Genomic DNA, 17,367 nt, shown 5'->3' with positions numbered 1-17,367 from the left:
ACATGCACATAGAGCTTAGTTAATAGATTTAGAATAAGAAGAACATCCATTTACTATGAGAAAGCTGCTTATTCCTGGTATGGCTTACAGAATTCCAAAGCCTATCCTGAAAGCACAGGCCACAGGATAGTGGAATACCACTTTAGCTCACAAAGTACAAAACAGCTTCTTTAATCTCAACGAGTTAGTTAGTGAAGACAAACATCACAGTTAACTTTGACACACTATAAAAGTAACAGAAAAAGGCTCCAAGGCTCAGAAAAAAACTCAGAGGAAAGCAATGAACTTAAATCCTTAAAGACTTAGAGTAACATAGTAGCCTACAGTCAAACTACAATTCCTTCTATGAATTTCATACATAAGCAAACAAAAGTCATGAACCTAAGATTTTTCTGTTCTTTTGGGGCTGGTAAAAGCTCTTTATACTCCAGTGCAACTGATGATTTTGACAAAAGCAATAGATTGGATTTATTCCCTGAAGAGCCTACAACATACAGTAATTTGAAGGAAAGTGGAAACCATCATTTCTACTATTTTATTTAGTTATTCAGACCCGAGCTGTTCTTTCTAAATTTTAATCAATTACCAGATCAGTGCATTTGCATTGATAAATGCTTTTAAATGGATTTTGCTAAAGTACTAAGAAAACTCCAATAGGGCACATACAGTTATACTTCCATTCTTATGCTTTGCAATACTTGTACAATACAATGCTTGTACTTCTCTGCCTAGAGAACAGGTAGGATAAACCATAAAATAAAGCATGTAATCATACAGGGGCACTGATTACTAATGCCTGCATGTATATCTCACTGAGATCAAAGCTCCAGTTTCCTGCTGAGGCCAGTATGTCAGGTGGAATGGGGTGTAAGTAATGGGTTGGATTGTCAACAGAACTAATTAAATAACAAAATAACCTTTTGGAGCTCAGCATTTCAATATCAAACCTATTACAGGGTCCCAAATCCTTACAGAGTGGAACAGGGTGAGATGAGGATGGCTGTTTAGGAAATGTTATATTTTGGTATAGTTTGCAGTATTAAAAGATGACTGTTAGATGAATGGCTGTTGGCTAGGCAGGGCCGGCTTTAGCAATTGCGGGGCCCAGTTTGGACAATTTTGGTGGGGCCTTCTATATTTAAGATTATTTCAAATTAGGTATCAGGAATAAATGCTATTACGTTGTTTTAAAAATGGTAGATCACTGAACTTCTGCTTTTGGTTACATAATTATACGTTTTGCTCTCTGCTGCCCCCCTCCCCCAATGTCTTCTGTAGTGCATTCCTTATTTTTCAAAGCTGGAGGTGGCAACCCTAGTGCGGGGCTCCTGTGGGCGCGGGGCCCCATTGGGTCAAATCAATTGGTTCAATTGACCTAAGGCCGGCCCTGTGGCGAGGAACAGCACATCTGCCCATCCTTCGTCTCCCCATGCAGTCCAGGAGAAGCTGGTGGGAGTGGACTCGCACAGAAAGAAATGGTGATCCAAAGTGACTGAGTATAAAATAAAAAATGAAAATGAAGGAAAAGGGTATACAGTACACAAGGATCAGACAGTCATGGGTCAAGCCTTGGTTTCGTTAAAAAAAAAAAATTATCAATATTTTCCTGAAAGAAAAAGGACATGTAACACAAAACACAAGTCATTTAATAAATTAATTCCTTTAATTTATCACCTTGCTGGCCTATTGATTGACATTTATGTATGCTGACACCTAGCTATACAGTTCTGTATGTTTTCTTCTTGAGAGAACATTAGATGAGACAAAGCTTTGAACAGCTCTTCAAAACCTGTCACAATCTGGATACGTTATCAGATGCCATTAAAACAGTGGGCCTCACAGTTTACTCCTGCTATTAGCACTGCTGTTTTTGCACACATAAAAAGAATCAGTGACCTATTTTTTTTCAAATGGTACTTAAGATCTTTGCATTCAGTGGTTGTGCTCCTAACTGCCTTAAAAACACTGAAAATAGAAATAAATGTTATTAATAAAATACATTACAGGCACTTCAAAATGTGCAATTCTAGAGAACAATTTCTGATAATCTCCAAGACAGTTCTATTATAATATAAGCTGAGATCAATCCTAAGCATTTATCATCCCTCGTTCAACAATCTTCATTAGAAAACTCTGAACAGCTCGCTGTCAATAAGACTGCTGTGCTCAATGAAAGAAAAAAAAAATCAATCTTTCATCTTCTGGCTCCTAGGAGAAAACTGTTTAAATAGCATACAAGCCCTGCAATACATATTTAATAGAAATGGGTACTCACTGGTTCACATAACCCTCTCCCTACTTTTTTACCCCAGAGACAAACACATACTAGAATAGCACTGAACTATTACATATTGTTAATACTGTCTTAATGACTGCCAGACAACCCTGAAGTCACCATTCCAAGTCTGACAGCCTGGGAAGATCAATCTAAGAGCCCGTAATTAAGTTATTAAGATGACTGCAGGCGAAGCACGCAGATTCACCTAAGGAGAGAATTACATCCTGAAGGAATGGAAAAGAAAACAGCTTTGAGGCAGCAGCGCTTAAAAACGTCAGGAGAAAAAATGAATTTTTAAAGGCAAAAGATTCAGTCGATTTCACTCTGAAACACCCTGTTGTGAAGTGCAGGAGATGCCTTTTATGTCGAGGGTGCTTTTCTTTTAATGTTTTGGGGGCATTTTTACAAATCCATGAAACCACAGACTTCCCAAGTTTTCACTATGAAGGAAATATCACAGACTATAAAGATGGCAACTCTGATCTGTTAAGTGAGAAAAAGATGCAGAGTGACTGCTTTAAAGCCACAGATAAGCAGGAATGCGAATATCTTGCTTTTGAAGACCGACTTACGATCTCAAGGTTTTGGCTTTGAGAATATGTTATGTTTTTGTGTGAGAATTTTAAGATTGGCAAGTTTAAATTTCTGTTCTAGCCAATAAATGTGGCTCATAGCCTGTGAGATACTGAGCTATTTATAACTAATATAACTAAACCATAAATCTCTTGTTTTGCCAGAGACATCTCTAAACTTTGAAATGGACCTCACCATAAAAACGCGAACTGATTGTTCTGCACTAAACAATGTCCAATGACAAGAATTTGAATGTCTTCTTTACTGATTATGCAGCTAAAAATGTGCAGAGACAGATGGGCAGCTCACTGTCAAACAGAGATCACAGTCAAATGCAGAATAGGTGCAGACAGGGCTCCTACTACCCAATTCAGAACACTATCCAATGAATTTTATTTTCTCCGTCTACAGCAACAGGGAAAAGTATCTTTATTAGTACACTTTCAGTGCAGAACAAAAATGACCAACCTTAACCTTTCCAGTTCTCAAACACAGCCTTATTGGCACTGTTATGCCAGCAACATTCAAAGAAGGTGATTAATGTGCTCTCTGCTAGAAGCTTTCCATTGTTCTTACTGGAGTCCATATGCAATTCAGAACAAGCTGAGAATGCTCGAGCACAGCCACTGTCACTGTTGATTTCTGTCTTGTACAAATGCTAATGTGCCTGTTAGCAGGTATCGATCTGTCAATCCAGGGGAGCTGCTGATTTCTTAAAAAAATTCGAGTGAATTAGGACGCAAATACAGGATGCTTGTTTTCCTGCTACAGGAAAACATGTCATGCATGTCCACTGCAATTTGTGGGACCTTCTCTCCTAATTTAATTTTGATATCCGTTTAGTTTCTCTTCTCTCATTAGATGTTTGGCGCAGCTGTTTCATGACTGATATAATCTGTGTGTAATGTGGAAAACGATCAAATCTTGACTAACCCCCGCAAGCCCTGCTTAAAGAGGCAGAGGTGTAATGTCACCTACACACAATCAGAGTATTGATCGTAAAGAGGTTTTTTAGTGATTGGCTGTGATGTGTTCAAATTTAGTTTTTCATAATGCTTTCTTCACGTCTTTTTGTGATAATGGAGCATAAAGAATCGGACAGAAAACCTTTAAACTCCAAATACCACAATTTAACTGCTGAAGTGCATGCTGATCAAACACCTGTACAGTGGTTCCAGTGCATATTTCCCACCTCCTTGTTTTTTCTACCAATCCATTTACAATACCTGAGAACCTTTCTGTGGCTGCCCATCTTAAGCAGCCATAGTAGTTTCATGTGCTATAATATGGGTCCCTTACCCACGTTTTTTTCAGCTCACAAGAAGCTCTTCAAAATAGAAAGTAAAGAACAAGTAAGCAAATCTCCAGAACTTGACAGTATTCTACGAACTGTACTTAAGGAAAGAGGAGTTGTTATTCATAGGCCATTAACATAACAATTCCATGAATCAGTCAAGCTAGGGGTGATACCAAGTGACTGGAAAATTGCTAACGTAGTCACCGTACATAATAAGTGCAACAAAACTGAACTAAGTGATTACAGACCAATATGTCTTACCTCCATTACATGCATGGTTATGGAAAAGATGTTTGGAATTAAACTAGTGGATCACCTGTATAGCACTGGGATTCTACATTACAGTCATGTATCTAGAAAAGGTTGCTTAGCTACTTTGATTTCTTTGAACAAACAACAGCAGTAATAGAAACAGGTTTTGATGTGTTTTTTGTAAGGAGATACAAAGAGTAAACAATGAGGTTGGAGAGGTAGAATTAGCGGAGTGCCAACGGAGCAGTACTGTAAAACCATGTTTATCAGTATTCTAGTAAGTAAGTGGATATCCTAGCTTCTTCCAAGATATAATGGGTGAGATCCTTGGATGCCAAAATGTAAACCCTTTACCCTTTTGTAACCTGCAAAATAATAAAGGACAATTCTTTCACATACCTAGATGACATTTTAAAACAATCTGCCACCTTCACTTTTTGTTTTTATTTCCTAAAACGTAGATGTGCGTCAAATGTAAGGGTGCAGAAGACAAGTACTTTGGCACAATCCCTACTTTCACATTTCCTACTTCTTTTTTACTGCCACATCCACATTTTAAGCCCACTTCATACAGAGAGGATTTAAGAAAGACACTTATATTAAAAAGGTGGGGAGTTACTGATGCCCATGGGCTTATGAGCCAATAACACACTGACTTATGAACAGGATTGTTTTAATGAAAAATCTGCAAGTGTACCTTGACGGTAACACCAGGGTAGTTAAACAAGACACGTAACCAGTTGTTACTTTTATCACTGTGGCAGCTATAAAAAGCAATGCATTAACTATTCATGTTATAAGGACCTCTTAATTTCTGAATCCACTTTCCGAGCCTTAATCCTGACTGCCTGTGACAGGTGGCGTGTTCACAATGACACAGAGTTCCAATCCAATGAGAGGACCATTAATAATTCAGACTATATCTGCCTGTGAAAAGAGGACTCACAACAACAAGAGAGACCAACATCACCCTTGTATTATATATCAGGCTGGACTTCCATTTTTAAAAGACTAACATTTTGATAAAGGCTCAGTGGGAACTTTGACATTATACTCTTACACTGTTAGTTCTGATTCTGAAACCCCTGAAACAACTCCTTCCATGGAGATCTAATTTGTGTTCATTAGAATTTTAAGAAAGGTTGCAAACAAGTTTGACCCATTTAGCGTCTTTGGCATGAGCTAATTGGTCCAAATATGATCATCCAGCTGTTTCCTGAAACAAGCCAGGGAATTAGATTTAACAATATGGTTTGGTAGCTTGTTCCATACTCCCACAGCCCTTGGAGTAAAGGGTGCCCTTTTCTTGCTTATAAGTGCATTTCCGTGTAGTTTCCACTTGAGTCCATGGGTTTAGTGTTTGCCAATGTTATTATTGAAGAGGTCTACCATGTGGACATTGTCAACACCTTGGAGGATTTTAAATACTTGTAAATAAGTTCCCATGTAGTCTTCTCTGTTCAAGACTAAAAAGATTAGGGTAGGACATTCCCTTAAGCCCTGGAATGTATGTTTTTGCTCTTCCCTGGATGGACTGCAGAGAACCTTACTGGTGCATTATACAATTTGAAATAACAGTCTCCCTAGATTTAATTCTATGCTTTTAACTATAGATCATAATGTTTTGTTTGCCCTTTTAATTGCTTCCCCACTCTGTCTAGAAGATGTAAATGATGTGTCAACATAAAAACCTGTAAGTCTTTTTCATCATTCATACGTGTAACAAGAAAACAAGGTAACACACAGAATTAACCTACAATAAGAACTTAATATTTTGACTAAATCTTTAAACAAAAAGACCAACTATCTTAGTATGATAAACAAATGGCGAGTTTTTAAAATCTTCATCATCTTCACCAACCTGTTGTTACTGTGCTCGATTTTGCAGTACCTGCGCAAATGTGTGCGTTAAAGTGTTAGCTTTTCGTCAGAGACCGTCTCTCCTGGGCAAAGACAGGTCCAGTACCTGGAAACAGCAGATGCCAAGGGGCCGGCTCAGCTCTCTTGGCAGCACAAGCAGAGCTATAAAATGCTGCACAGACTCCTGGGACCCTACGGGTTAAACTGAACTTTCAAGAAGTAAACAAGCAGAGATTTGCACACAAAAGCCTCTCCCTTTGTTCTCTAAATTAGAGGCTAGGCACGACACCTCCAAACACAGCAGAGACTGACACAGAGCTGGCTTCCTGTATAATTTAGATCACAAAGAAGCGACACGCGCTGCACAGAGCAATAACAAAACTAATAAAGGCCCTGAGACAAGCACGACAGGGAAAGCAACAGAGTGGGGCGCAGGTGGCAGTCGCGGGGGTACAGGGGCTGAACGCTGGATGGGAGGGGGGAGATTAGATCCTCAAGTTCACACAACTGAGGGAATCATTACAGAAATAGTTATACTGCATTGCAAAAGTCTTCAACAATCTGTACTGTTCTGCTCTATGATTACAGTAAAAAAGTAAAAAAACAACACAACAGTTCAGCATTCTCCATATTCCATTTCACAACTCAAGTACACAATTCACAGTATTTTTTACGGTTCAGACTGCGGTCGTAATTGTCCGTGTTTCCAAAAGTTATGGTAAACAATTGAATTTAAGGAATGACAAAGGATAAACAATGTTCATCATCTCTGGATGGACATCTGCAGGCTCCTAATAAAGCACTACGACAGTGTATGAACCATGACAGAGCAGGCTACATAATGGATGAATGGCTCAGACAGTTCTTCTAAATGATCTTACCAATTCCCACATTCACCTTCAAACGTTAGCAGATGAATGAAAATTAGAAAGCGACAATGAAACCAACATCACCTGGAGAGATCAAACACTTCAGTTTCAAGCTATTCCAATCCACTCCAACTGCTTTTTTTATAATGTAGGAGTTTTTGATAATAAATTAAGTCTCTTTACTTCAAAAAACACTAGGTATTTTGAGTTTATGATTGCTTATATTTTTTTAGTTTATAATTAGCTGAAGGATTTGACCTGCTTGAGCTGTTCCCGAACAAGAGTCTGCTTGTACAGTAGTAACAGATCTATATATCCACACTCCATTTAATCACTTCGGGTTTTAACCTTTTATAACCTCGCAGTCTGATCCTGTCAAATATCAGAACCTGTAAAAAAAACTTTGGATGGACCTGTGAACCACACATACTGACTCGGCAGTATGGTGACTAGGGAAGACTGTGTTGTAGGAGATGACCTCTTTCACGATGAAATGTTACTGAAAAACCATGTCTTTGACTTTGATCGATTCCTTTGAAGATTTTGATTACTTTATTAGGACCTTCGTAGTCTTTTTATCTTCAGGACAGAAAAGGTTTGGTTATTTCAACCTGTCGATGGTTTCATGTGATTTGTTAATATTCATCCATTTTCTCAACACTTCATTCAATTCATGTTGTGGGAGTCTCTCCCGGCAAGCAATGGGCGCAAGGCAGGGTACACCCTGGACAGCACACCAGTCCAGAGCAGGGTGGATACACAGACACAGACACGCACACACTAACGCACACACCAGAATCAATCGTCCCAGAAAACAATTAACCAGAGCACCCAGAGGAAACCCATGCCAACACGGAGAACATACCATATATACTCCACACAGATAGCACCCCAGGCCCAGAATTGAACCCAGGGCCACCATGCCACCCATCTGTTTTTTTAAACCACAATAAATAATTATTAGGATAATATGGTTTTGTGGTGATGTGAAGAACGCACTTGTTACTCTTTGTCTTAAGAACCATGCAAGGTTTCATCTCAGTTTTCACGTTTATACCCATCATCTAAATAATGTAAAAGTTGTCTCTGACTGTATGTTTACAGTGAATGCAGCTCTTTAATTAACTGCATATGTTTAAGATATGTTCAATACACTGTGTCTATTCTAAATTAACCATTGGGAAAAACATATTCAGTTTGCATTCATGACAGCCTCTAGTTTTTGACATATGAACATTTTCAAACCACATACTGCAGCAGGTAATTTTGTTAATTGTGCAGCATGCAGGCTGTTATTTTTACCTTAAGCTCTACAGCATACAGTGATTGCCTGTTCTTCCATAGAACAACCCAATGCATTTAACTGCTTAGCATTTTACTTATGAAATACTCTACCCTATCCTAAGGATGATGATAATCTTTATTTAAACAGTCCCTTTCATGATACATCACCTCTAGGTGCAACTGAATTAAAAGCTTGAGTATACTGTACAAGTGGGTTTTAAGATGGGATTTGAAAGTGTTGACTAACTGATAAGAAGAGATAAGACCTGGGAAAGTCAAAATGAACAGACAACGGAAGGTACTCCAATGGTCGAAGCCTCATACCAGTAACTCTAAAAGAGACCAAAAAGTAAAATTGCGTACAGGGAGTTAACACTTTGCAGCTGTTAGCAGTCAAACTGTCCAAACCCGTGGAGATCATCAGCAGCATTTTGAATTTCCAAATCTATCCAGTATCAGGTTCCTAATTTTTTTAAACATCTCTATGAATGTAGGTCTACTCTTCTTATTACAGAGCAGATTTATGCTGCACGCTGATACTCATAATACAACAAGAGGTGTGTATATTGTGTATAAATGAATAGCCCCACCCGTCACCATTATATTGTGGATTTATACTGCACCCAGACACCTGCAATATATGAAGATTAAAAGGTTACAAATGAAAGGAATCCATTTGGTACATCTAGTTCTTTCATTTGCTAGCAGCTAATTGATCTCATGTAGTTATTTCTTGAAATAATCCAGGATATCAGCTTCAGCAACAAAGCAAGAGTAACTTGTCTGTGACTCAAACGACCCTATTATTTAAAAATAAAAATGCCTTCTTTAAGTTTTAAAAACAGGTTGTTGCACATTTCATTTTAGTTCACATTTGTCAGTAATTCTGTCAAGATGTGCCCTGCACCTCTGAGGAACATTGAAATGTTTTTTATTCTCAGGGATTCATCAGCTAAACTGTGTCTATGAAACGCATCAGAAACAGGTGTCTGGGAATGACAGCTTTTTTTGTAAATAAGAAATCACAGAACTTTCTGGCAGCCTGAAATACTGTGAAAATAAATCTCCTAGCATTAAGCTGCAACAGAGGAGCTGTCGGCAGTGGCAGTGACGCACTTCATCAGGGCAGTGTTATTGCTTGCCCACTGTGCCACACATTTTTATGAATGAGGAAAAAAAAAGAGCGAAATCTACAACAGATGGCATGGTAGCAATGAAGAAAGTGCAAAGAGCGACAGTGATGAACAGTGTTCTCTTCAAATAAAAAAAAAAGATCTCTCCAGAGTATTTCTATATACTCCTAGATCTTCTCCAACCTTCTCCCCCCCCCCTTAGTAGCAGCAAACCTTAACAACACACTCCACCTTATGAGGACATATTTCAAAGCATCATTAATTCCCACATAAGACATCTTTCCTGACGTGAACGGACAGGAGTGATGTGAGGTATTCAGGATGAAACCACATTAAAACAGCTACTCTATCACCAGCTCTTGATGCCAAACACAAAACACACACTCCCCCGCCAATATATACAGCAATACCAAGTAGTAATTGCTCCTGCCTATTATCGTTAAAGTCGTTAGTGAACTGCATTGGCTGCAGCCTGCCCTGGTTATCTCCTATCAAGCATAATAATCCCCAGCTGGATACGATGGCTGAATTATAACTTTGCTGCAGCTGAGCCCTGCTTGCACTAGCCCATTCTAACCTTTATTTAAGGAATTCAGCAGGATGCTGCTTGACACTGATCAGCCCGGCTTTCTTCTCCTGTCAAAAAGCCACCTTTCCTTTCAGCGAGAGAGAGCTCTATCAGATCAGCTGGCTCAAGGAGACGTTACTGCTGAAGCACAGGAAATCGGAGGACAGACCCCAGCGGCTGTAAGCAGCCTCTGGGCACCACTCTCACGCTTCACGCGAAACAGCCACACAGCAAGCTGCTATTCCTTTCAAGCTCAACAAGCTACTATACCCCCGCGGCCACTGCCTGACCTTCAGTCGAAAAGCAAACTACAGCAGAGAGACCGAGTAAGACAGGGTAAGACAGAGAGACTTTGAGCTGTCCGGAGGCACAGAGCTGAGCCTCTGCTCCCCTCTTCCTCACAGATGTACCTTTTGGACCGGCGCAGCATGCTGGTGTCAGGCAGGGAGAAATTGGAGAGCACTGTCCAGAACGAGTCAGACATGTTCCCAGGGAGATGTCATGGCTGTACACATGCAGCACAAACGAGGCACAGTCGAGAGCAGCAGCAGCGGAGCGGCGGCTGGATTCCCCGTGGAGCAGGCGGGCTGGCGGCAAGATGTTCTCAGCAAGGTGATGCTCGCGGTATTTGAGCAGCCTCTCTGTGCATTCACTCACTCAACTCTCCCACTCTCTCTCTCTCCCCCTCACTCCCCCACCCCCCTCTACACACACACACCATAACAACTTCCTCAGACATCAGCAAAGCACATTTAAAGCTGCAGATTTCTCTGAAAGTAAAGCCTCAGAAATAAGAGCACACTGTATGGTAATATTGGGCTATTAGATTACTGTGGAGTATACACTGATCCTTCCAGTCTATTCTACTCCTGTTCCCCAGATTGACAGATGCTGTCCTTAGGGTTAGAGGTGATTACAGGTCCTGTGTGTTTCCAGTGAAAACTTTACAAATCATTTCAAAGACAAAATGGGGGAGAGGTACAAAGAGCTATACAATCTTCACAAAAATAGAAATGGGCTGGAATGCCATCAGTGGACAGTGTGCATATTGTATTTAGTTAAACAATTTGACGGTAAAATAATGAAACTAAAATATAATTGCATGAATTAACCGGTATAACACGGAGGTATTAAGCACATGCTATGGGTATACAGTTAGGCTGATATCTGTGCTGTATTGTTGATGGCAAAGAAAGAAATGTCAAAGTTCAGGACCTTGTGTGACTTGCACAACAGGCTGCAGAAAAGAATGCGCTTCAGAGACGGGACCAGTGCAATGCGTAAAAACCGCTATCTTGATACGGAACGCAACCATCAGAAGCAGTGCAGTTTCGTAGGGTAACCAGACCACGGAAACTGACCACTTGCAGACCCCCTTTGAACAGCATCTTCTACAGTGTAACTGTCAGGGTGAAGCTTCGCAAAATGTAAAGGTCCACTCTTGTCAAGAGAATGCGAAACCCAGATATTATTCAAACACCACAAGGGAGCTACATTAAGTAACACTACGCCGCTCAGAGGTTTACTTAAACAGGCCTCTAATAGCTGCTATTCCCAGTGGGGGGTTAAGGTCAGAAAGGGAAGACAAAGCATTACTGTAACTCCATCCCATCTTAGAAACGGCAAACAAGCCCATTCCAACGACAAACCAAGGAAAACAATCTAGCTGTATAAATGAGGATACCCTGATTCGAGACTTAAAAATTACTGTGCATCCAGTGGGTGAAAAAGGGAAAGTGTCTCACTCCTCTGATCCTGTCTGCGGAACTGTGGTAGCACTGAGGAAGTGTCTCCCAGGGACTGGAATGTTTGTACAAACAGAGGTCACTGCAAAGGCTGCTGGTGTCAGCAAATATCCATGTTACACTGAATGAAAAAAAAACATAACCATTATAATTTCAAAGATAAAGGCCTAGAGCTGTAACAGTCTTTTCTAAAAGAAAGAAAGTATGTAATATTGGCCTAATGTTGGCATTACTCTGCTCTCCTCCCCACTGATAACTGATGTGTGGTGAGAGTTCTGGCGCACTATGGCTGCCGTTGCATCATCCAGGTGGATGCTGCACATTGGTGGTGGTGAAGGGGAGTCCCCATTACCTGTAAAGTGCTTTGAGTGGAGTGTCCAGAAAAGCACTATATAAGTGTAAGTAATTATAATTATAATGGACATTTTGGATTTATTAATACTGAAAAGATACAGATTTGCACAAGGAAATTTTGATCTGAAGTGAGCACTCAACTGAAGGAGTCCACGGATCAGTTCTTAGAAAAGTAGAGGAGGTGCTATTAGATCACCTGATTTCTACATAATCCTCCTCTAGTTCTAAAAACATACAGTTCATTGAGTGATTATTGAGGTTTTTATTTTACATTTTTTCCACATATACGCTATATCCTTTCTAAGTCCATTTGGGTCTCCAGATTGCACCTGTGTTCTTGATGTGTGTGTGGCCTCTATGGTGACCCATCCAAAGTATAATCCATGCCTGTGCTCTTTTCTTCCAATACAGGCTTCAGGAATGAGCAGGTTTCTCACAATGAATAGGATGATGGATTGACAGATTGATGCACTCAAGCATACACATGACATGTTTCTGTCACACGTGGGTAGGGTATCCTTGTATAGAGGTTTTCATCTATGAATATTTATGCATTTCTTGTACAAGCCAAGGACTCTTCTTTAATGAGTCAATTGACTTTCAGGTATTAAGAAAGTAGGAAACAGCCTCCGCAGACACTCCAGTGGCCATCTGACCCCCAACAGAAGCACATGCTCTCCTACCACAGCAGAAGTATAAATTAGGCTGACTGGGAAGAATCAAGGCTGAAGCGAATAAGGTGGCATCACAATAGCACTCAGAGTTAGGACAGAGTAGCACTTAAGTGACAGTTCATACATCTTGATCAAGCTCTTGGGAGACTTACTGGGTCCTAGTGCAGTGGACATGCATGGCAACCTGTGTCTGAAAGCAACTAAATCGCTTGGCTTGCACACAAGTGGAAGTAAAACCAAGCTGCACATTTATACACATACAGACAGTGGGATTTATCACTGTTGATGTGCACTATATTCTACAGTTACAATGTTGGCAATAATTAAATATTATTTTATTTCATAAACATGGTGGCATTATTTCTACAAATGAAGTTGGAGAATGTCTTCCACAACAAAACTTTCCTGATTTGGAGTGTTAAAAAAAACATATTAAAAGGAATTGCAGGGACATAGTTATTTCTGAGGAACCTTAACAAAACTAGATACTTACTGGAATTACAAGCTTGCTTGATCCTTTCAAAGAAAGAATCCTAGATCTAAAGAAAGACTAAATAAACACTTACATTAAACAGTTTCACCACATTCATTAAGTGAAATAAAGTTAACTAAAGAGGCATGTGTTGCAGTATTAAAGAGAAGACTCCGTGCACCATGGAGGAATATGGACAAATCTTCTGCTACACTGACAAATTCTGTCCCTGCTGGAGTTAACCTGTGTTTATGACATCTACTGTATGTATTACCAATAGCAAGCGCAACAGAACACTGAGAAGAATCCTCTCAATGGACTTTTTATCCTTTTGTCAAAAAGCTTTAGGACACATAAGTCAGTGCTGCATGGTGGGAAAACTCATACAAATTAAGTCCATAGCCTCATACACAATATCTACTGTGGCAAGAGCTCTCTATACACAATCTTGTAAATAAATCACTTACATGGACGACTGCCATTACTCTCAATCAATTACCCATACTGTACATGTTTGGCTGAATATTCAGTTTCACTCCCAGATTATGAATGCAGACTCATTGATCAATATCAGTGGGATCAATATCAGAAATCATACAGAGATCCAGCTTCACCTCCGCAAGAGATTTCAGCTCTGCTTTTCTTAAATTTCAGGAATAAGTAATCTCCTTCCAAAACATTAATAATGTCTTTCTTCTTTATACTCTGTTCCTTAATGTATGTATTTTAATTTATAATTTATGTTACAACTAAGAAAACACTGGGAATGGAACAGCTCAAGTCTCTATCATACAGATGGCACCGTAAATATTTCATACACTGGTGCTGATCAACGTTTTCAGAACAGACAGAAAATCCAGCATCACACAGAGGATGTTCTCAATAAACGATTTGGAAAAGGGAAAAAAAACACTTCACTCAGAAATATCCCCCAACCCCAGGAGTAAATGCGTCTAGCAATAAGTCCTCTGTCATTTTCTCTGAACTTCAAAGCCTCACTGCACCGTTCAGAGTCAAGATGAAAAGAGCTACTTTGATTTCTGAAGAGAGGCACACAAAAAAAAACGGGAAAACGCAAAATCACACAGCACAAAAAAACGAGACTGAATTCAAATAAATAGAGGGTGCAGCCCTTAGCAATAAATCCCTGGAAAAAAGCCCTTCTCCTGCTTATTTGGGTTAATTTGTTAAGCACAACAAGGAAAAAATGTGGCAGGAACTTGTGAAGACATTAACCACAACTACAGAACAAGAATCAGATATAGGAATACATAAAGCATCTTTCTCATACCAGTATTTTTTTCTTATTTAATCCTCACATCTGTCTACTTGAGGAAACCAAGACTGCATCTTGACCTTAAGGCTGCAGTGTGTGACACTAGAGAGAGTTCAGATTTGAAAGAGTAATGTCCATGTGTGATGACATTAATGCACTGAGTGGACACCTGGGGGAGACTCGACATGCGCCCAACTGATACTATTCATCAGGCTACAGCAGCCCTGTGGTATGGTGATACAGAAACACAGGTACAAGGCCTCAAGTCTGCACTATAACATATTCGACGGAACCATGCTCAATTGATGAAGCTATAAAATCACCTAATGCTCATCTATCTTGGGGATTAGTGTAACTTGTTTCAACTCTGCTGTTCGCTCTGTGAGACGCAGAACACTGGGAGAAGAAGACAGAGAAAGAGATGTGCCTCAGATGAGACTCTTAAGTATCACCTAAGGGCTAACTGCAGCTCAGCCATCATTCAGCAGATTAACCCTATGAAGAAAGCAGCACTATGTTATTCATATCCAAATCCCTGCTCCAGCAATGACCTCACAGAAAGACTGTGTGCTGAACCTGCAGAGTACTACTGTTTCTGTTTGTCTAATACTGCATGCGATACATTCAGAACATTCATTGTGCAGAATCTAGGGTAATACTGAGCATTAGTCAGCTGTTCTACAAGTGGTCAGAGTCTCTTGCAAGAAAAACCGCAGTAAGTACATTAATTTCTATTTTTAATGGTCTAGATTAAATCTAGATCAAATTACCAGAAATGTATTAGAACAGTACAAACTCTCCACTTTCAATGACCATAATCAGAAATTTAATCCTACAAAAAGCATAAAATTAACAAGTAGTCTGATTACAATGGCTGACATCTAGTCTAAAGCTCCCTTTATCAAGTAATTTTAATAATATCCTCTTAAAATGACTACAAATTGCCAATAGAATGTCCTGTGTGAACTTAAAGACAATGTACTTTTAAGCATAAAACACATTTCCCTTTAAAAAAAGTTCATATTCCTTTCCTTAAACATTCATCTTTACCTTAATCCCAGGAGATGGGAGACCTCCTGGGAAAAACTAAGGTTGCTACTGGAAGAAGTGTTAGTGGGGCCAGCAGGAGGCGCTCACCCTGCAGTCCATGTGGGTTCTAATGCCCCAGTATAGTGACGGGGACACTATACTGTGAACAGGCGCCGTCCTTCGGACAAGACGTAAAACTGAGGTCCTGACTCTCTGTGGTCATTAAAAATCCCAGGGTGTTTCTCGAAAAGAGTAGGGGTGTAACCCCGGTCCTGGACAAATTTCCCATTGACCCTTACCAATCATCGCCTCCAAATAATCCCCATCTATGAATTGGCTTCATTACTCTGCTCTTCTCCCCACTGATAGCTGGTGTGTGGTGAGCGTTCTGGCGCACTATTGCTGCCGTCGTATCAGGTACGATGCTGCACATTGGTGGTGGTGGAGGGGAGTCCCCATTACCTGTAAAGCGGTTTGAGTGGAGTGTCCAGAAAAGCGCTATATAAGTGTAAGCAATTATTATTATTAATCGGTCCAGTAAATAAAACAACAATTTGATTCATGGTCTTTTCATGCTATGTATGATACGCCCACAAGGGGGAGTGCTGGAGGACTGAAAGAGTCCCAGACCTTCTCTTGATACTTCCTCACCCACTGGTTGAACTGACAGTCTCTGCATCAATGAAAGACGCAGGAACCTGCAAAGACTCAGCTTGATACACAAAAATATGCCTATTAAAATGCCCCTTGATATATTAAAACTGTTTCAGAGTTTACCGTTAGTTCTATTAAATTATGCAGGGGACGCAAGGGAACGCTCAGGGCGATAAAGTACTGCACGTAGCTGGGTTCCCCACGGCTCCTTTGATTTGCTTACCCATGTTGAGGGCCAGGCTGCACAGCAGATAAGACACGGTGGGAAAATTCGCCGCAGGGGCTCCTCGGCTGGCTGGCATGGAACAAGGGGAGGGGGTGTCTCGTGTGGGCATTAAATATTAATCTGATCTTAAAAAGAAAGTACACACCGCAAAGTCCCTCGCCGCATCAAGGCTCTGAACACCCACATTACACGCAACGCACAGAGAGCAGCAAGGGTGGTCTGCAGTGTTTCTCGGTGTCGCCTCAGACAGGTCCAAGTGAGTACAATACGGAGGCCTGAGGGTTATTGTGGTGCCTCTGTGGCCCAGGCTATCCCCCCCATTACCCCTGCGGGGCCTCTCTCCACCTACAAAGGTCTGACCCCCACCTCTCCTCAGGGGTTTAACAGAGTGAGGTGCCTGGGTAAGGACGAGAAAGACTGGGCCTCAGCTTCTTACCACCCAGAATCAAGCCACTTCTCACAAAACAGAGTTAGACAGGAGGGAAAAGCCTGTGTGTCCAGAGCTGTCTGAGATTCTCTCGGCTGCGAGGCGGTTCGGGGGAGCCCTGGGTTTCCAGCCGCAGGTCACACGTGGCTGGAAATGCGCGAACTGTCGTTCACGGACGGCTTTGTCTACCAGGGAGGGATCAGACTGCGTATTAACACAGGCTGAGCAAGACTACTGAGTGCACCGCGTTAAATAAATGTACAGTATTAAAGCCTCTTCAAACCCTAATGCCAAAACAACAGTGCCTTTCCAAAACAAAACACCTGTTTAAACACCCCAAATGAAAAAAACAATTTTCCAGTCTCAGCTAGGAGGACTCCACTTCAGTAAGTGTTG

At 40.6% G+C, this 17,367-nt stretch overlaps 1 protein-coding gene across 14 annotated transcripts in view; it reads right to left on the bottom strand.

Annotated features, from left to right (window-relative positions):
* The window catches only part of mast2 (microtubule associated serine/threonine kinase 2), a 176,241-nt gene that overhangs the window by 52,470 nt on the left and 106,404 nt on the right, over nucleotides 1-17,367 (bottom strand). The window contains exon 1 of one of the 14 annotated variants that reach the window (XM_088598701.1): nucleotides 10,525-10,749. The exons of the other annotated variants lie outside the window; for them this stretch is intronic. Coding sequence (XP_088454827.1) covers nucleotides 10,525-10,598 — 74 coding nt within the window. The 5' untranslated portion in view covers nucleotides 10,599-10,749. Of the gene's footprint in view, nucleotides 1-10,524; nucleotides 10,750-17,367 lie in introns of those variants that run through there. 14 annotated transcript variants of the gene reach the window in all.

This window comes from Lepisosteus platostomus, chromosome 11, assembly GCF_059453375.1.
Source record: "Lepisosteus platostomus isolate fLepPlt1 chromosome 11, fLepPlt1.hap1, whole genome shotgun sequence".
Taxonomy (NCBI): Eukaryota; Metazoa; Chordata; class Actinopteri; order Semionotiformes; family Lepisosteidae; genus Lepisosteus; species Lepisosteus platostomus.
Note: the sequence above shows the minus strand (reverse complement) of the source record. Positions and strands in the feature narration are given on the sequence as shown.